We start from the raw sequence: 20,956 nt of genomic DNA, 5'->3' as shown, positions 1-20,956 counted from the left end.
CCACAATGCTGATGCCTTTTCACTTTTATCTATTTATTCATCAGACAGTTCACAGTGTAATTAGGGTGGTGGTAGCCTAGTGGGTAGCCTGTTAACCAGAAGTCCCAGGTTCAAATCCCCGCTTACTACCAACGTGTCCCTGAGCAAGACACTTAACCCTGAGTGTTTCACGTTCATTTCTTTTTTTAATTATTTGCTTGTGGTAATTCAGAGTAAAAAACAATTATGACTAATATGAAATTACTGGAGTAAATGATTAGAAAGTGAAACAGAAACAAAAAAAATGAGACCAGAAGAAATATGTCTATTGTTGTTGGGGTAGTTAATGCCCAGGGCACATAATTAGGAGTTTCACATGACGCAGATGCGTGCTACGTGGAAGTACCTGCATATTCTGGCCGAGGCTGTGTGTGCTCATGGTGGCAGCGATGGGCTGAACCCTGATGGCTGGCCTCTTGTACTCGGGGCTGGTGACAGTGCTGTAGGCGGGGGGACCCAGAGAGCTCTGCCTCTGCAGCAGCTGCAGGATGCTCTGGATGTCGGTGGTCATCTGAGACTCCAGCCTGGAAATGTCAAAGTCTCCACGTTACTGTTGTGTGCAGGACTGGCCTGAACACTAGGGGGAGCCGCTGCTCTCTCCAGCGTTTGATGGTTGTCACGTGACCAAAGTCTGACGCTCGAGTTATTTATTAAAGAATGTAACAGTTATATAAAAAAAGGATAAACTAAACCAAACTATAATTCCTTTTTGTACAGGCTGATGACAAAAGTTGGAAATTAGAATTAAAAAAATCAAATTAAGTTCATATTCTATTGCTCGTAGCTGCATCAGACAAGTAACTTCAAATTAATTTGATAGACCATGCCGGCACCACCCCTCCCTTCAGAGATTCTTCATCATTTACTCGTCTCCTGTCTGCATTTCGCAAGTAAAAAAAGTCCAGAATCTCTGCAGCCGTGTGCGCCTGATGTAAACAGCACATCACGAGTGATCGAGGCGAGGCAACGAATGCGTGAGCAACAGGGCAGGGTTGGCGCATGGAGGGAGGAAATTGAGAGGTCACGGAGAGGGCACCGCAGAGGTTGTCACCCACCGGTGAAAAATGAAGCCTGTGCCGACGCGCGTTAGAGAAGGAATCTCTCTTGTTCTCCCTCTCCCGCTCGGCCTCTTTCTGCTCGGCTCCCTAAAAATATCTCCTCGCTCTGATTAGCACCGCGGGAACCGTGAGCCGGACTTGTGACGCGGTTTTCAGCCACCCTTCTGCAGGCTGAATATGAAATTTAGCATCTTTTTACAGCCTCACACATAATCACTTTAGCTTTGGCACGAAGAAGCATTGAGATATTGGCTATTTTCAGAACTTGAGTGAAAGTGAAGTGATTGTCATTGTGATACACTGCAACACAGCACACGGTGACACAATGAAATGTGTCCTCTGCATTCAACCATCATCCTTGGTGAGCAGTGGGCGGCCATGACAGGCGCCCGGGGAGCAGTGTGTGGGGACGGTGCTTTGCTCAGTGGCTCCTCAGTGGCACCTTGGCAGACCGGGATTCGAACCGGATTATGGGGGGTGCTTCCTTAACCGCTAGGGCACCACTGCCCAAAATGTGATGTTACTTGCATACTGGCTACAAACTGCTAATGCAGTACAGGGTCCAGCATGTAGACTTTATTTCTGTTGTATGCTAGCTCGCAAATGATTAAGATAGTTAATGGCTTCACGTTTTCTCACGTGACACTGACTCTGGCCAACTCCTGCTCACTCATAAGATAAATACGAGTCGCATCTTTAAGCTTCATAGCTACTTTGTGAAAATGGCGGTGAAATTTGGTGGGAAACTATAGCGGCGGCAGCAGTTTTCAACAACAGTAGATGTGCATGGTTCTCAATGAACAGACCAAGTGACAACAAGGAGAGCATTGAAAGAAAATGGATAAAAGCTCTCATGCAAAAACGCTACACGCCGGTCAGCGGATTTTCCTAAAGCCGCTGAAAAAAGTGTTTGGAACATAAGCCTCTGAGAGACCTGGCCCCGCCAAGGCCTCGTCGCCACGCCACTTCCCAGACTGAAAACACACATTTAATCTGGATTCGGTCCGTGCAAGATTCTGTTGATGACATGGTCATCTTTTGCGTTCTCATGAGATGATTTCAGGATCACTTTAGCTTCAGCACGGCGACATCTTGGCATATTGGCCATTTTCGCAACATGCACATTGGATACAAACTGCTGATGCAGTAGCAGTGCTTCGACAGTTCATGGCTGATCTTTGTTGCATGTTTCTTGTGTTTGGTCCAGTTAGTCAAACGCCTGCTGACTCCCAGTAGTACCTTTAATCTGCATTGCTAGGCTTGCACAATGGCGGGTGAATTTTGGTGGGAAACAGAGACGCAGCTTATGTGCATGATTCTCAATTAATAGACCGAGTGACAACAAGAAGAGCATTGAAAGAAAATGAAAAAAATGAAAGGGAGTGAATAAAGAAAACAGACACTAACATTTATTTCATATTTATAATTTTGCGTTACATACATTTGACATTTTCAAAATAGTAACTGTAATGGAAATATGATTTACATGTCATGAGGTTTCTTGCACATCGGTCAGAGTTGGCAAACACGATAAGGCTAAATATCAAAGCTGAATAGTGGGCCGATGAGGATATTTCATTCATGGAGATATGAATATGGTTTTATTGGGCGCTCACCTGTTCAGATGTTCCTGCAGCTGGTCTAAGCGCTGCTCCACTTCGCCATACGTTATTTCGCTGGCAGAGTCGCGGCTTTCTCCCTGGTCCGGCTCACCCAGGAAGTCCCTAGGCTTCTCATAGGCCCACTCATCTCCATGGAGATCTAGAAATGTATACACACACGTGAACCCATTTATGCCTGTCCTGATATTGGTTATTCAACCCCAGTAGCACCCAGACATAGAGCTCCATTCATGTTCGAATGGCCTTTTGTTAGCATTAGTGGGATGAAGAGGCCGTCGAGGGGCTGCTATCTCACGGGACCTGCACCCACAAGCAAACACAGGGGCTATCGCAGGCTCCCACCTGCTGATGGACCTATTATAATGTGGGGCTGAAAGAACCATCGTACAAAAAACGCAATCGGCAGAGGCTGTTACTGCGATTCATGCTCCCACCAGGGGTTCTCCAGCAGTTTTTTTTATACATGGGATAACATTCAGTGACCTTGGAAATATCCAATGATAAACACGCAAAGGTGTTTAAACCTTCAAAGCCAATGCACACAACAGAATATAATAAACTGTAAATGGTGAAATACTTTCCCATTGATTACTATTGTTTTCTGGAGATACTGTAAGATAAATTTTATTATGGCAGATGCTAATGTGATGTAAATATATGGGGGGTATTAAGCAAACGTAAGTGCTTGTTTATGATGTGTAGATTATTGCAACAAATAAACGAAGTGCTCCGATTTCCTTCACGCTATGACTGCTGGAGGCGGTGGAAGAATCAGACTGACCGTTACGGCGACCCAGCAATCATCCTCTCCTGTGTGTACATGTTCGTGCGGACCCAGACCACAGCCGCACGACTGTGATGGCGGCCGCATTAGTTCACAGAAAAACGAGCCAGAAGTGGGCCATACGACGTTCTCGTGCAAAAAAACGCTAAACGCCGGTCAGCGGATTTTCCCAAAGCCGCTGAAAAAAGGCCCATGTTTGGAACATAAGCCTCTGAGAGACCTGGCCCCGCCAAGGCCTCGTCGCCACGGCACATCCCAGACTGAAAACACACATTTCATCTGGATTCGGTCCGTGCAAGATTCTGTTGATGACATGGTCATCTTTTGCTTTACCGAATTTCAGCGAATTTTCTTTTTTATGCATATCAAGCATAGGATCAAGTGGAATATATTTTGTTTATGGTACAACAGCGGGCTGATGATGGATCACTGGAAGTCAGCATGATCCTCTTAAAATGATGTTGACTGGCATGTTTTCCTCTATAAAGGCTCTTTAGGACTCGACTTGCTGAGTCCTGAGGGTTCAAAGCTCAGATTTAAATCAGTTTAATACATTGATAGAAATAATATATTATGGTCAGCTTCAATTTGTGAACCATTTAGGCTACAGATAAAAAGAAAAAAAAAAGCATTCAGCAAAAACCGAAGTGCATTTTGGGGAATTTTGGTTTGACTTGCTTCCCTGAAATGAGGATCTACCTTCATCATGGTGATCGTTGTCTTTCGCTTTATCGTCCCCGATGTGCCCAGAGTCCAGCGCCAAGGTGTAATCCTGAACCGAGGGATATCCCAGAATCCCCGTACTCTGGTGCCTGTTCTGTGGCTCTGCCCCTGAGGCCCTCCGGTCCTCCGATCCTCTTTTTGAGCTGGCGCGAGAGTCCCTCTCTTTCCTGGAGTCGCTTTCCGCATCCTTGACGCTGCCCCCTGCGCAAGGATAATCAACATTATTGAGTGGATCTCCGTCTTCGTAAACGGAGGACATAACAATGGAGCTTTGCACCACCGACACCATCGGTAGAGCAGAGGTGGCTCATTCTTCAGGGATTTCAACGAATGCGAAATTTAGGAAATTCATTTCCACAATAGCCTCTGCCTCTGTGGCGCTCAAACATCAATGCTAGTTGTTGGGTTGCAATGGTTTATGGGTATTTTTTCCCTTAATCTGCCACCCATCTATACGTACCAATGCTTCAAAAGGTCAACGTAACAAAGGCATCTGAATACATTTGGAAATTTGCACTTGTCTAAAGCACAATTTTCAAACCTACCTTGAGAAGTCTTGCGTGAGAATGAGATCTTTCTCCTGCTCTTCGTGTCTTCCCCATCAGAGTCACTGGCTTGTGAATATGTGCCCTGTACGAAGGTAAAAACTGCTTAATCCAACAGCAAACGATTAAAAATGCATTCTAACCTTGCAACCTTGCTGACTGCATATGGACATGCATATAGTGGTTTGTTTGACCGTGACACCCTTCATTACTATGTCATCCCCTGCAAAGATGCATGCAGAGAGAAAAAAAAAAAGCCGGGAATTGCTGAGCACATAAGCCGTTACAGAAACGCTGGTTTTGTAACCATGACTCTTTGTTCATTCCACAAGCCATCTGAATATCTGAAGCACTGTGACCTATTTGCCTCAGCGCCTACGGTGGCCAATGTAAACATTTACATATACAGCATTTATCAGACGCCCTTATCCAGAGCGACTTACAATCAGTAGTTACAGGGACAGTCTCCCTGGAGCAACTTAGGGTTAAGTGTCTTGCTCAGGGACACAATGGTAGTAAGGGGGATTCGAACCCGGGTCTTCTGGTTCATAGGCGAGTGTGTTACTCACTAGGCTACTACCACCCTAAACCATAAACCATAATGCAATGAAAAAATCGGAAAGCCTTTACTGTCACTTCAGTAGTTCAGCCGCGAATTTCGAAGAGCTGCTCCATTTGCTGCTTTAGAACGAGCAGAATGTTGAAGAACACCACAGGTCTGGCCTGACGATAAATAGACGTGAAACTAAGTTGGCAGTTCGAACTGCGTGATTGTACATTTTGTGCTACAACTATTAATGACAATATGGCTTGTACAGTTACAGTATAAACGAATGCATTAAGAATGTCATCAAACCACATGACATTTTGTCCATTGCTCCAATCTCAGTCTCAGTGCTTTCCGGCTCACTAACCTCTGGCCTACACGCAGTCTAATTCTGCATGTGAAAATGCTTTTATTTTAACCCGCAACTTCCCACTGTACTTTTTGTACAATTTGACATTTCCATTCAACATTTCAGTGGTCTCAGCAGAAATGTACCAATCAAAGAATCAATTTTTCCCCGTTTGTTCATTTAAATCCTGTTTTGCAGGTGGGAATCTACCAAAAAACCAGCCACAGATGATGGCGTCACAGTTGTGATGTGACGGTACCTTGGCGTTGTCATCTCTGAGGTTGAACGTGAGCTCCAGGTTGGTGAGGAAGTGGTCAGAGAACTCCGGGTACATGTCCAGCACCTCCAGGAGCTCCTCCCTCTGAATGGTGTGCAGGTCACAGTAGCACAAGGCCCGCACGTCCGCATTGGACTTTCCAGGCTTTGCATAGAGATGTATCATCTCCCCGAAGATGTCGTTTGTACCTGATGAGAAGGAAAGAAGGATTGGAGCGGGGGGTCACGCTATGAGTGATGTGAAGAACGTGGGGTGAGGATTAGGAGCCCTCCACACAGCTTCTCTCTCATCCGGCCCGCTCTGATGCATTATTTAAACTACTGTCGTTACCGATTCAAACTTTGATGTCCTGGGAATGGGCTGCGGCTGAGTGATTGAAAAGCTTTGCTCTCCTCGCTTCAAAAGGAATAAGGTCCTGTGATAATAAATGGCGAATAATATTTATGTGCGAAAATCGTTTCTGTTTCATAATGAAATACTTTACATTGTGACACCACTTTAAAAGGAAAAAGAAACCCTTTCCCCCCAGCTTTCAGTGGGGGAGGGTGTTGGAGTGTCTGTAGTCAAAAGGGCATCTTGAGTTGCTAAATATGCCTTTGAGGAAGGCTAAGTCAGTGGAAATGTCAGGCCACATGGGGTGTTCATTTTTAAAAAAAAAAACGAGAAGCGCTGGTTGCTCCGGGGCGTGGCGCAGGGTGAGTGTGTGCATGCGGTGGCGCTAGCTGGTGACTGCCTCTGAGACACTGATAGACCCGAGTGCCAGAGGAGCACCTCGCTCGTTTTAGAGAGACTGGTGAGGGTAGTCTGGGCTCAGCTTGGAAATGCAGCTAATGACGAATGTCTGAAAATCAAAAAAAAAAAAAGAATGTGGTGAAAAAGGTCACTGTTTTCCATCACTTATTTTAAAAAGGGAAAAATCGACTGCTGTTGACCATACAAATTTTAAATAAAAATTACTAAGAATTTATGAAAATGTATTTGTATTCTTTTATATTGTTTTTTTTTTGCGCAACATTTTGATTTATTACATTTAGACTTAGCACAAATAATTGTAAATCTATTACAAATTAGAAGGCAGGCCAAATCACCATAGTATAGTATTATAATCAAAGTATAGTCATGGTATTTGAACCGATCAGCCTTTCAAACTCACAACCTTCCTCTTTAAAGAATATTTTGATTAATTTGTAACTTTCTTGTTGTCGAACTTGTGTACAGAATCTACAACAGAGTGAGTAAAAAGATTGTATCCATAGTTGGGGGTCCTAGTGAACTGGAACTGATCACTTCATCGATGGTAACTTGAAAGCACGTTGTAAGTCGCTCTGGATAAGGGCGTCTGCCAAATGCCGTAAATGTAAATGTAAATGTAAATGTAATATGTCGATCAGTAACGTAACAGCAGATTCCTTCAGCAGTGAGAACGTTCCTCAGATAAACCTAATGACAGTTATTGTCACAAATTATGCTCATAATATTACAGAACGTGCTGGAAATGGGAGTACCATTTTTGGTTCCACAAAATGTATTAAATAATATAATCTAGAGTAAAATAATATAAATCAATATGATAATACTAAAGTTGCACCATGGGAATCCACTTAGCTAATTAGCTAATCTGCAGTTAATCTGCATTCATTTGCCCCCATTTACAGGGTGGTAGTAGCCTAGTGGGTAACACACTCACCTATGTACCAGAGGACCCAGGTTCAAATCCCACTTACTACCATTGTGTCCCTGAGAAAGACACTTAACCCTAAATTGGTCCAGGGGGGGGACTGTCCCTGTAAATACTGATTGTAAGTCGCTCTGGATAACGGCGTCTGATAAATGTTGTTGATGTAAATGTAGGGAAAGTTTGATATTGCATTTCAATCCCATTATTTTCAATCTTTCCTCTTAAAGTTTCTTCTCAGAGCTCTTAGAAGAGGCCAAACAGGCTCAGAGGGAGGCACTTAACCAAAATGTCAGAAGGCCCATCCCATCAGACCAGGTCCCCATGGCTGACAGGTCCACAGGACCGAGAGCGGCGACAGTCAGAAGCCCACCTGTCAGGATGCGCTCATGCATTTGACGTTAACGGGGCTGAAGTGGGAATGTGTTGTGACACGGTGGAAAGTATTCATTTCAGTTCGAAGAAGACTTGTGTGACAGGGACGACTGCGTACAAGGTCGGCCGAATAAGTGGTGGTAAACAATGCGAACCATGAGGAAATAATGGAATAAGCCCCACTCATCATCTCTAACAAAACCAGAGACGAAGAATAATGCCCAGCATTGTATGTTAAAAGCAATTCCTTTAATTAAAAAATTCCACCCAGACATGCACACTCCCAGTCATTTGCAACAACAATTAGTGCACGCTTTTTTCCCGTGTGGCAAATGTCATGGAGGGCATAATCAAATTAGTCTTAGCCCCGTCAAGAGCTGGCTAAAGGCGGAATTATGCAATTAGTATTGACAGACAGAAAAACAGATGGAAGTGGCAGTATAGGAATATTAGAGGGTTGCACTTCCCATCACGAATAACGGCCTTACCCAGAATGGCCACCACAATGTCGTCCTTCAGAATCTCGATGGAGCCTCGCGACAGGAAGTAGAGAGCAGTCAGCACGTCCCCGCAGTGGACCAGGGTGTCCCCGGGGGGGCAGTGGGTGGTCTTGAAGCGCATGGCCAGGGCACGCAGGCAGCCCTTGGTGGCACCCCGGAAAGCTTTGCAGCCCTGCAGCAGGCTCTGGTTCAGATGGAGGCAAATGTCCGCCTGCAGACATTCTGGGAAACCTTTCAAGACCTGAAGCGAGCATGGAGACCAGGAGCAAATGGCAAAAAGAACCATGGGTCATGAGGTTTCTTCTTTTCATTTAAACTCATGTCCTTATAGAGTAAAAAAAGTAGGGCATGCAGCAAATTATTCAAGGCAACCTATAAAGCTGCATATGCATATATTATAATGTTGCTTAATTTATCTTTTGTATTAATAAACGTTTTACAAAATTATAAATAACACCATTAAACAGTGATGCAACATGATAATACATATATCAACATCAATCAGTAAATATATATTAAATTATTTTTGCCTCTAGTCAGATAGAAATGGCCGGAAGGTAGTTAGTGTACTTTCACGCAAACGAATGCTCTTCTAAACATGCATCTTAATGGCTAATGCATAATTAACAGTACTGCAAAACAGAAATGTAATGCTTTTCTAATCTCTTTCTAATTCTGCTCAGCTGTACAGAGTTATTTTGTCTCGGGTCACACCATGCTGGTTTCACGCTCCATAAAGGTTAAGGGGTCGCCAGCAAGAATCCTAATTTGACATGAAGGAGACAAAGGTTTAGCGGGGAAACACGGAGCCAGGCAGCCAAGCAGCCCTTTCTAGGCGTGCGCGAGCCATACAATATGTGACAAGCCCAGCTTTCTGCTCCCAGCGGTAAATTAATTAGAGCCTAGCATGCACGAACCACATAGCTTCTGCTAAGAGGGCTGCGCGGCAACAAGAAAGCCCAACGCATGCAAGGGCTCATTTTTAAACAAGCTTGTTTCGTTTAATAGCCGTTGTAATGACAGTGAGATGTTTCATTGAGCATTTTTCTGGGTTAATGCTTCCTTTTCACTTGTTTAAGGGATGTCTGATGTGTAAATTACAAAAGCAATTCCTGTTTCGGTGCATTTACCTCCTACTCTTACCACAGTGGTGAAGTCATTCCGTGATTGTGAGGCAGACATGGAAAGAGACAAGTTTTTTTTTTTTAAGGACATTGCAAACATAACACTCACATGTCTAATTACAGATTTCATAGAACAAAATCTTTGCAAAGTACATGTAAAAAATGTACTTCATTTAGTTTTAACGTTTAGCACGCGTCTGAGAAGAGCGATGTTCCGGCATTACCGTGTTCATGTCGATGCCGTTGGTGTATGTCCAGGAGTGCTGGAAGTACTCCTCCAGCCTCTGGCGCAGGGGGTTGGGAATCTGGTGGAAGCGGATGAACTCCTTCACCCTCAGCATCTGCATGTGGTACCTGGCCGTGCCAGAGTAGAGCCTCTGGATGATGGCGGAGACGTTGCCAAAGATGCTGGCATACATGAGGGCTGCAGGGCAGGAGGAAGAGCGAGTGAGTCGTGTTCCGCCAACGCAAGCAGTGCATATTAGTTTAATATGCCAATTGCCAATACAGCGCTAAGTTAAGCACATTGTTGTTGCTAAATAATGTGGAATTTCCAGGTAGTTGCAAGGCTATTTTAAGTGATGCTGGTTCCCAGTCCTGTTCCAAGAACGATTTCATTACGGCCTTCTGTCCTGTTAACCTGCCACGTACATACTGTACGTATATAAGATGTCAGCCATCACCTGAACCTAGTGGAGAAATATTTGGAAGAAAAACGTTCTTCGAGGATGGCCGCACGATGCCTGTGGGTAAGTTTTAGTGAGCAAACAGGCCAAGCTGCAATGATCTGTCACTTACAGCCGATTAGCATGACACAGATGGAGAAGATCTTCTCCGAGTTGGTGTTGGGCGAGACGTTCCCGAAGCCCACGCTGGTCAGGCTGCTGAAGGTGAAGTAAAGGGCGGTGACGTATTTGTCCTTGATGGACGGGCCGGACGTGGGGTCGCTGTAGTTGTAGCGCTTGCCGATGGTCATGCCGAGGTTGTTGAGCCAGCCGATCTTGGGCTCCAGATACGACTTCTCCATGTTGCCGATGGCGTACCAGATGCAGGCCAGCCAGTGGGCAATGAGGGCGAAGATGCACATGAGGAGCATGAGGACGGCGGCGCCGTACTCGGAGTAGCGGTCCAGTTTCCGAGCCACGCGCACCAGTCGAAGGAGGCGGGCTGTCTTCAGGAGGCCAATCAGTGTGGTCGTCTAAGTACAACAGCAGAACATTCATTCGTGAAGAACACACGCCTGCCAACGCCTTTGTGTGGTTTTAATTTGAGGTTAACATCAACGAATATAAAAGCGAAAATTAATCGTTATAGAGGATTCGTCTCCGCGCTTCTGTCGGTCTGCTCTTCTTATTCAAATGTCTCCATCTTGGCAAATCTCCCTGGCAGTCCGATCAAAGGAAAATTAACTCTCTGCTGCAAAAACAGACCAGCCAGACAAATTCTCATTTGTTGAGGCCCGGTGGGCAAACGTGGCCGTTCAGGGATTTGACAACTGGGCCTTATTTTTATTGATGTGTGCGGCGGAATGCGATTCGCCGTCCGTGGGCAATTTGTTTGCATCTGAATATCATTTGTCGGATTCAATGACTTGCCAAGGCCGACTCGGAAGGCTTTTCATTCATTATCGCTGCGCCACCGGGGATGTGCGTATTCTCGCGTCGAACACAACCAGGGATCTGGGCGCCGGACAACTGGGGTCAGCCAGTTTCGTGCGTAGCCCACCGAGTTTCATTGCTTTTAATGGCTTTATGCAGTTTTCCTGTTGATGTTCGTGGCTCCAGTGGTGCCTTGTTAATAACCGGGACATTTACATTGGGGAATCAACATGGTTTCAAAAAGGTTTGATTACGTAAACCTCACAATCTTTTTTGTCTCACGATCTCACAGTCAAGTCCACTGTTTTATACGTTGCCTTGTTTCTAGGCGCCCTTTCATAAAGACACAATTTGGGAAGCATTAGGGCAGTTATTGCCTACGGTACAGTTTATCCCATTTTAGCCCAGCTTTAGAGCGGGTACGGACTCACTGCTTCACTGACCCTCCATGAATTGCCCACAACGACAGTATTATGACTACAACTGGAACGTATGTATGCACGTATTATTAGTTGTACTGTTGTAATTACGTCCTTGGTCAACGTGCTATTTTTGCAGTGGGTGTGTGCTTTATTGTGCCGCACAATTCTGGTCTGATTTCCACATTTTATTCTATTAAAGGGTTTTAGAGCAAATGCACAAGTCGTTTAGCAAAACTGCTGCACTTGACCTTACAATTCTTAGAACCTTACAGACCTTAGAGTTCAGTAGCCAAGGCTAAAAACATAATGACTCCATATTGCAATCCAAATTCATTCATAATGGTCATTGTTGCAAATTTGAAGATCATAAAACAGCTGATTGTTGCCAATTACTTTGCCTTTTTATTCTAAGTTAAGAGTAAAGTACTCTGAGGTGTAATAAGTGTATATTGAATTGTATAAATGATTAATAAGAGAAAAAAAGAGAGGGTTGCAGTGGATTTGTATTCATTGATGTCTAAACCATTTTTGTGTAACGTGCTTTTTTTGTCCATGTCTTTGCCTTGATGAATGTCTATCTTGCTTTTATGTTTCACCCTGCACATTCTATTTAAAACAGGCATATCATTATATTAACTCAAGCATGAGAACATCAAATCAGCTTGTGGTTCGTCTCACAGTCCCAAACTTTTTGCAGTGCTGTTGCAATGACACAGCAAGGTCACAGCTTATTCAATCTATCATCACACCTCCTCACACACACACACACACACACACACACACACATAAACCACAGTCAATTTGAGTGTTTTTTCAGAAAACCAGCCTCACATTATCTGTGGCGAAGACTGAACTGGCACATATTCATTTGTCAGCATTAATAAAATACAGAATTTTCCAGTGAAGCAAGAACACAATGATGAGCACAGATTCAGACACCCACATTAGGCTGCCTCTTCGGCACACTCTTATTACCATTATGTTTCATGTTTCATTCCGGTAACGGATTTTACAGAGAACTCCATCAATAATAATAATACAAAAGCACAAAGACTTGCCTGAAAACACATTACCCAAAAGCAACCGCAAGATTAGAGAAATGGGAATCATTACAATAACGTATTTAATGAAAAGAGCGTTCCATCAAAGAGTTTTCTGTAATCTGAGGTGTACAGTATAAAGGGGGTGGGGGGGTGGAGAAAAGCCCCTTGTTAATGAAGTACAGGAGCCGCCTCCCCAGGCCACCATCTGCCCTCAGCTCATTTACCTTCGCTCTAAAAATACGGCCGACTGACCGCAACAGGGCGCCCGTCCATCTGCTCAAACGCAGGGAGGGAGAAAGATGAGGGAAAAAAAAAATTAATTAGTAAATAATCAAAAGCGAACTAAGCGTCAAGCGGTGATTCCTTTCCACTGAGGCTACTCGCCCCACCCTGCAGTACTTCCTGGACCCCCCTCTTTATTTCCCAAGGCCTCATTATCTTTTCAGTGATGGTCGGGGGGGGGGGGGGGGGGTAGCGGCGTAGGGGAGCCCATCTCTTCTGTCTCGAACACCAGCTGCACTTTGAAAGGGCAGCGATACGGACATTGTTTGCGCCGGCAAGTTTGTGACAAATGGCGCCCGGAGCCTTGTGATGCCCGGTCAATAAAGCAAACCGATCCAAATTGGTGGTCGATTACCCTTTCCGTGAGGGGGAGCTGAGATTGCTTCCTGACAGAGCTGTTTGTCAGGAGCACGTCACAAGTAACACATTCTGGAAAACAGCTCGGCCGATGACCTGAATGCCGGAGGAAAGGTTTGCCCTGAAGGGGTCTCTACGGAAAAAAAAAAATTAATAACCAAATAAAAGAATGAAAAAATAGGCCCATCACACACTAATAGTGTGAATGGACATTCGTTTTTCCTCCGATCCCATTTCTTTTGTTTTGGACCATGTCTCCAGACATTCTGTGGATTTGACAAACACACGTCCTGTGCATAAACAGACCAGAGACACAAGGACGGAATTGTACAGCAAGACCTGACATCCCTAGAGAAATTTATCCCGTAACAACTGCAATTTCTTTTCCATCACTGGCCAAAGCTTCCTGAAGTGCAAGTGCAACCCAACTCAGTGTCCCCTGTCTCCAATGGGGGGCAATCCAACCTGCGCAGCTGGCCTCGGTATTTGTGAGCTTTGCAAGCAGTCAGACAAGCCCTTTCTCCTTGCATTTAAATGCACCATTGATCGCCATTTGGTAAGCCATTAATCCACATAAATGGATTTTGAAATGCAGACCATTCAGAAAAGAAAAAAAAATCCAGAATCGCATCTAATAATCCTCTCAGAGCACTTGACTGCTGCATTCAGGATTTAGCAAAGGAGGGCAACAGTAAGGGTATAGGTGCTGTGGTATAATGCCATATAATATTGCTGATGCATTGTAATAATATAGGATGTATAAGCTTAGATGACTGTCCTAAAATAGTTTGATTTATTTATTTATTTATTTATTTTAACTTGCCATCAGCTTAAGATGAGTGAAACTTGGACTTTTTTTTATGTTGCTATGCCAGGGTCATGTGCCTTTATTTGCAAATGCAAATACAGTACAGGCCAAAAGTTTGGACACACCTTCTCATTCAATTTGTTTTCTTTAATTTCATGACCATTTACGTTGGTAGATTCTCACTGATGGCATTAAAACTATGAATGAACACATGTGGAGTTATGTACTTAACACAAAGTGGAGACCTGGCCTCCACAGTCACCCGACCTGAACCCAATCGTGATGGTTTGGGGTGAGTTGGACCCCAACAAGTGCTAAACACCTCTGGGAACTCCTTCAAGACTGTTGGAAAACCATTTCAGATTGAAGCTCATCAGAGAAAGCAGTAATCAGAGCAAAGAAACTAGAATATAAAACATGTTTTCAGTTATTTCACCTGGAGTACATAACTCCACATGTGCTCATTCATAGTTTCGATGCCTTCAGTGAGAATCTACCAACGTAAATGGTCATGAAAATAAAGAAAACACATTGAATGAGAAGGTGTGTCCAAACTTGTAGTTGTAGTTTTGTTATAAAAAACATATTGTTCATATTTTTTCATAATGGGGTACCACAATGGCACCCAAGCCCTATTGGAACTCCTACAAACCATTCCCATCTAGTATGTTGTGTTCCAACACAAGCACTAATCAAAGGCTAATGAGTGGCAAATAGTTTGAAAAATTTGCACCGTCACAGAGGAGGACAAATACGCTTTACAGCTATCAATACCTTTAGACCTGATCAGGATTTGCAGATTACAAAGAAAAGAAGCTCCTTGGCCCAAAACTTACCTCATGGCTCACCTCGTCCGATGACCCAGATCCAAAAATGAGCAGATCGAAGGGGATGGCAGCCACCATGTCAATGAGGAACCAGCCCTTGAAGTAGTGGATGGCAATCTTGGCAGGGTGGCTCACCACCTCCTCGTTCACGTTGACGTAAGTTGTTCTAAAGTTGATAAGGATGTCAATGAGGAACATGATGTCCACCATGAGGTCCACCACGTTGAGGGGGCTGCAGGAGTAGCCGCACTCCCGCCTCTTTTGCTCCTCGCGGTCGTTGAGCAGGAAGGCGGCCGAGTATGGGGTGAAGATCGCCGTGTAGATCACCAGCAGTAGGATGAGCCAGTCCCACACGGCTTTGAAGGGGCTATAGTGGAGGATTGTAAACGTGTCGATCCGTGTGGTCTGGAGTTTGTACTCTGGAAGAACGTCGGCCCCTAAAGACAGCACCTACGATACCACACCAGAAAAAAGTGAACATAACGGGCAGTCAGATCTAAACTGCAAATAGTGAGTGCATTTTCTTACATTTCCAATGTAAGAAAAAAATATGCTTAAATTAGTGCAAAACACCTATAAGGAAGATGCACAGATTAGTTTGGACCTCAAAATTATTTTTTTTTAAATGACAAGCTTTATAAGGGAAATAATAAATTGATGAAGCGTTAATGATTGCCCAAGAGACACGGGTTCAGAATGTAAAGATATTTAAATGTAGAAGCGCAAAAAACGCTTATGTGACGTTAGCAAAAACAATGTCCACTCAATGTCCTCAACCACAAGGCTGTAGAACACTTGCTCTAGGCAAATTTCATTCCCATTCCCTTAAGAGGCCTGCAAGGTGTTTCATTTTTAAAAAATGATCAGATCCTCTCCCTGTTACTCGCCATCTGTGCTTCCTTCCCACCGTTGTCTCTCTCATCCTTTATGTGCTTGATAAATGCAGCCCACATCCAAATAAACGTCTATCATGCGCTTAATTATAAATATAATTATGCATGCATAATGGCATAATAGGGTTTTTCATGTGCAATAAGGTTTCTACCTCACCTTTTAATGTCATATTTTGTATTATATTTTGTATATATACACACACACACACACACACACACACACACACACACACACACACACACACACACACACACACACACACACAGTAATTTATAAATATAAATTACTCCCTAAAAAGTTTTTATATAAGTTACTCCCTTAACGTTCCAGTGACAGCTCTAGAACGTTTTCCAAAAATGTGGAGACGTTTTCTAGATAGTCAGCAAGATGTTAGACTCTTACTAATAATAATGATAGTAGATGTGATTTAGATGACCTTTAGTCAAACGAGAACTTGGTAACATCCATCATCCTGCAGTGAACATAGCGATGGGGCTAATTGGATACACTGGTATATTTTCAGTCCCACAAAGCATGTGGATATTTCTGAGCTGCATTCCAGTCGAAACATTAGTCTAAATGGCCTTTTGAGCCTAAATAAACTGCTATCACATCTGGCAAGACAATCTGTCACTTACAATTAGAGACACAGTCTGTATTAATGCATATTTTTGGCACGTAGCCGCCAGTCCATCTCTTGGGCGAAGATCGTATTTCCACTTGAGCAAAGCACAAATCATTTTCCAAGCCTCGCAAAAAATCTCCCGAACACTAAAAAAAAAAAAAAAAAGAAGTTTGTCTGTTTTCTATAAGGAGTGTGAACACAGCACATCCAGTGGCAGAAATCTGGCACGAATCCGTCCGACCAGCTGACTCCGGTGTCCTCCACCTCTTACCGAGCTTATTGCCGAAGCGATCCAGGAAAGGCACCTCGCCCAAGGGCACCGGCGCAGATGCGATTCTGCAAATCTGACAGGAAGCGCCGCTAAGCCGGGCCGAATGAGATAATGATCTCCCCTGTTCCCGGTCTTCGTCCTCGTGGTCAATTAAACCGTTCAAGTTACCGCGATGGCGATTCTGATATGCACGTGGCCCCCGCATGCTTCTTGTCTGGCCATTTTTGGTGACGGCCGCGCGGTTCGGGGTTGTGACTTTGCCGTTAATTAAGGGCCTAATCCAGGTGCCGAGCGCTGTCACCCGACACTCAGCCGGCGCTTGCATCCGTATAATGAGCTCTGACAGTCAGCAAATGGCTGCACTTTGACTGATAAATAGTTCATTAGGAATTAGGGAGGCGAAGTGGGGGCTGCGTTGTTGCGCCGCGACGGGGCCCTCTGGAAGTGAAAGTGAAGTGATTGTCACATGTGATACACAGCAGCACAGCACACGGTGCACACAGTGAAATTTGTCCTCTGCATTTAACCCATCACCCTGAGTGAGCAGTGGGCAGCCATGACAGGCGCCCGGGGAGCAGTGTGTGGGGACGGTGCTTTGCTCAGTGGCACCTCAGTGGCACCTTGACGCATCGGGATTCGAACCGGCAACCTTCTGATTACGGGGCCACTTCCTTAACCGCTAGGCCACCGTGAGCCATGGGTTACAGAGGTGATATGAAAAATCGCTCGCATGCGACAAGGCAAATGACTGCGCCCGGCACCGAAGGCCTCTGCCCTCTGCCGAGACCCATCACTGCGCCGTCTAAAGCTTTCCGCATCTTCCCGTTCTGCCAGATACGATGAGCGCCTTGGCACACTGGAAACAGCGACTCTGGGCGTCCAGACCGGGACCCGCTCGACCGGTGCCTTTCTCTAAAACAGACGGAGAGCTTTTCTCCTTTACTGGAGAAAGACGCGCCCCCCGGGGCTTAAAGTGGTGTCACAGTGTCAGTGTGAACGTGGTGATGGAAATCGGAGATGAAAGGTTTGGGGTTTCGGGGCGGGTCGTGTGATAAACTGTGTTCTTTGTAAACATCCTGCTGCTGCAGAGAGGTTTAGGGAACAGCGCTGGTTTTAGCATAAATTTGAATAAACATTTCTGCTGTCGGTGGAGGATTCGGCAAACGTATTGTTAAGCCGGTGGAAGTTCTGACGGTTCAGAAACAAGCCCGTAATACTGTACATTTTTTTAGATTCTGCAATTTCATGACCCCTTTTGAACAAATGAGAAAATAAATGTATATGCAGTACGTTGTCTGTGGTGATTCAAATGTCTATATGAGAGAAAAAGAGAAATACTGGCATTTGACGGAACTGTAACTCACTGTCACCTCTCGCCACTGATGGCTGGCCAGCATGCAAAACCTCACGTTTCAGGACATGGATGTCACAAATGAAAACTTTATGCATCCATTCCCCTTCCCAAACCTTCAACGGATCTTCTAATCAGCAGCTCATAAGTGCTAAATAGGTTGCGTTGGTGCTGGGATTCGACAAATAGGAAACTGAGAGTATTGTACGTACTCGTTTTATAAGGGTCGGTACCATTCTTTGGCAATTTCCAGTATTCCTTCACAGTATTTTTTTTTTTTTGCTCCACTGAGCGGCATGAACTTCTGCAAACCTGATTTTCCATGTTATCCCAGTGTGATGTGAGAATGCTGTGATACTACCAATAATGGGAAGTCTGGCCTTTCGTACAAAAGAGAAGACAACAGTGTTGCATTATATGACCTTACCTGTGTCACCTTCTCTGTCACATTGTGTGTCCGATCTTTGACCTTGGGCGCAATGATGGTTTTCTCTGAGGACGGAGGGGATGGGGCTTTCTTGTCGTTCAATTCCGAGAAGTTGAGAGCGATGAGCGGGATCTTGTTGATGGTGCTGTACCTGTTTATGTTGGAATCTGAGGTGGATCCCAGCAGACTCGATTTCAAGTGGTTGAATGGACCTGGCACAAGAGATACGTAAATACCTGCACAGGCAACAGTCTTTCCACCAAATAAACCAGCACCAACAGAGAAACAAACAGGAAAAACCTTCACTTAGGGCCCGTTTGGCGTTGGCGCTGAACCCTTCAATGTCGTGGACGGAAGACGCCCGTCTCCGGCTGCAGAGGCTGTCCCGTGAAAACGACTGGGCCAGGCACGTGGTGGACTGGGCCAGTGCTGAGCTTCGGCGGTCCCAGCGCTGCCTGGGGGATGACTGGTCCACGGGACCAGAGGTGCTGACCGGGGACGGCAGGCTGGAGCCGATGAGCGCCCGAGTGTCATTAGCGTCGGTGGGGCTGCAGCTGTCTTGCTTGCTGGGCGACTGGAAGTCCCTCATGGCCACCGAGTCGACGCTCTCCTTGGGCGAGTCGATCATGACCGTGTCCGGGTCTTCTTGAGGGAGGGACTGCTTGCTGGAGCCAAGGAGGTTCAGGGTGGGCAGACGGAATCTGAAAAAACGTCCCTTTCCTAAAGCATGAAGGAGAGCAGACACTGCTGATGAGTGGAAATAAAACTATTATTTTTACAAACAAAATTATGCAATTATATTAAAACTTATGCATATTTTTTCCTAGTGCTACATAAGGTGTAGTGCATGGGGCATGTTTGGCACTGTCACTGTCTTTATGTCTCCAGGATTTACAGATATAAACAGGACTCTTTGCAGAATATCATTTTCCGCCGTGAGCATCAATTATGTTTTTTAAGGATCAAACTTTGAAAAAGGATCAAGTCTGAATATAGATCTTGACGGAATTAGCCATATTTAAAGGGACAGTGGTCTTTCGGCATGACTGACAGCTCTAATGTACCTGGCCACCCGTCATCCAAGTATGTCTAATGCTAAAATGATTGTTTAACATTATTTTCCACAAATGCAGTTGGATAAGAAAGCGGCGGATAGTTTTCGTTGTAGTTGTGTTGTATCAGATGACAGGTCAGGGCTGAGGTGCACCGGTGCAATAAAACACACAGGTGATGAATGGACCCAGGTGTGGAATACCCGGAGGCTGCATTAGGCATCAAGGGGCGTGTCCGGTGCGTTGCCGGCATGATAAAAGTCCACTATAAAGACGTATGAAGATCCCCGGCACTTTCACTCAAACATTCTGGTGTGAAGATGGATGTATGCGACGTTAGCGAACATGCCCTATTGTAGCGCAGGTTGCAGGTTGCAAAGTGTTTAAGTGCACGCACAAAACCCGAATCCATTTCAGCGGCATATCATCCAGGGTCCACAGGAAGAGAAACATTGCGTGCCAACGACGACCTTTTTCCCCACACGCTGTTCTGATGGTGACACAACGCGGCCCCGTCCGTCTCCCGATAATGGAAAACAAGGCCGCTTCCATTTTTCAGGTGTGCATCCAGCATCAAAGGGACTTTGATATGATGCAGGAGAGGCGGACCACCTGCACACACACACACACACACACACACACACACACACACACACACACAAACATTTGTGGATATATTCTTTCTGCATATAGCGTATATGCATATAATGTTCCGTCGCGATTGCATGTTCCGATTGCAGCATCAGTAATGTTGCTTTTGTCCTAATAGAAGTCAGCAGTTTGTGAAGCGCAGCAACAAAAAGGGTCCAAGTCTGTCGCCCCTTGCCAGACTTGGTCGGGCACCGGGTCGGGTTTCGTGTCGGTACAGTAGCGTGTGTGCTGCGGACACATGAGATTAGTCTTGTAAAAAGGCTCCGCGGGAGAGCGTCCCGGCCCGGTCTCGCAGGACAATGGCGGGCATGAAAGCGATGCCAGCCGGGGGGGAACACGAGCCGCCCGTCCCTCAGCACCACCTTCACGTGCTGTCACCGCCATCCGCTGCCTTACTGCTGTCACATGCGCCGATGTCACAACAACCTGGCCGAACAATATGCACACACTCACACGCGCGCAGCTTGTGGACATGTGGGACTGGGGGGGGGGCGGCGGGTGTTGCGTGGCGTGTGTGGTCTGGGCATCTGTTCTTCATGGATGAGAGGTGGTTGGGGCGGGTGCGGAGGGTGGAGGAGGGGGGGGGGGGGGGGTGTATGCTCATTAGAGCAGTCATCCAGCTCCTCAGAAACCCCAGGGAAGTGGACCAACTTAGCAACAGCTCAAGGTCCGCTAATTAGAAAAGGAATATGAGGCGCTGTGTGTGTGTGTGTGTGTATATATGTGTGTG

The 20,956-nt window shown here is 45.4% G+C and overlaps 1 protein-coding gene across 3 annotated transcripts in view; it reads right to left on the bottom strand.

The window, feature by feature from the left end:
* LOC114796658 (potassium voltage-gated channel subfamily H member 7) overlaps positions 1–20,956 on the bottom strand; it is a 48,612-nt gene that overhangs the window by 2,619 nt on the left and 25,037 nt on the right. For all 3 annotated transcript variants that reach the window (XM_028991058.1, XM_028991059.1, XM_028991060.1), the window contains 11 exons: positions 18,824–19,243; positions 18,524–18,735; positions 14,965–15,405; positions 10,417–10,816; positions 9,842–10,042; positions 8,483–8,737; positions 5,927–6,132; positions 4,772–4,856; positions 4,203–4,427; positions 2,714–2,858; positions 386–563 (listed from right to left, as the gene is read on the bottom strand). In XM_028991058.1, coding sequence (XP_028846891.1) covers positions 386–563; positions 2,714–2,858; positions 4,203–4,427; positions 4,772–4,856; positions 5,927–6,132; positions 8,483–8,737; positions 9,842–10,042; positions 10,417–10,816; positions 14,965–15,405; positions 18,524–18,735; positions 18,824–19,243 — 2,768 coding nt within the window. The remainder of the gene's footprint in view (positions 1–385; positions 564–2,713; positions 2,859–4,202; positions 4,428–4,771; positions 4,857–5,926; positions 6,133–8,482; positions 8,738–9,841; positions 10,043–10,416; positions 10,817–14,964; positions 15,406–18,523; positions 18,736–18,823; positions 19,244–20,956) is intronic.

This window comes from Denticeps clupeoides, chromosome 9 (genome assembly GCF_900700375.1).
Source record: "Denticeps clupeoides chromosome 9, fDenClu1.1, whole genome shotgun sequence".
Lineage (NCBI taxonomy): Eukaryota > Metazoa > Chordata > Actinopteri > Clupeiformes > Denticipitidae > Denticeps > Denticeps clupeoides.
Note: the sequence above shows the minus strand (reverse complement) of the source record. Positions and strands in the feature narration are given on the sequence as shown.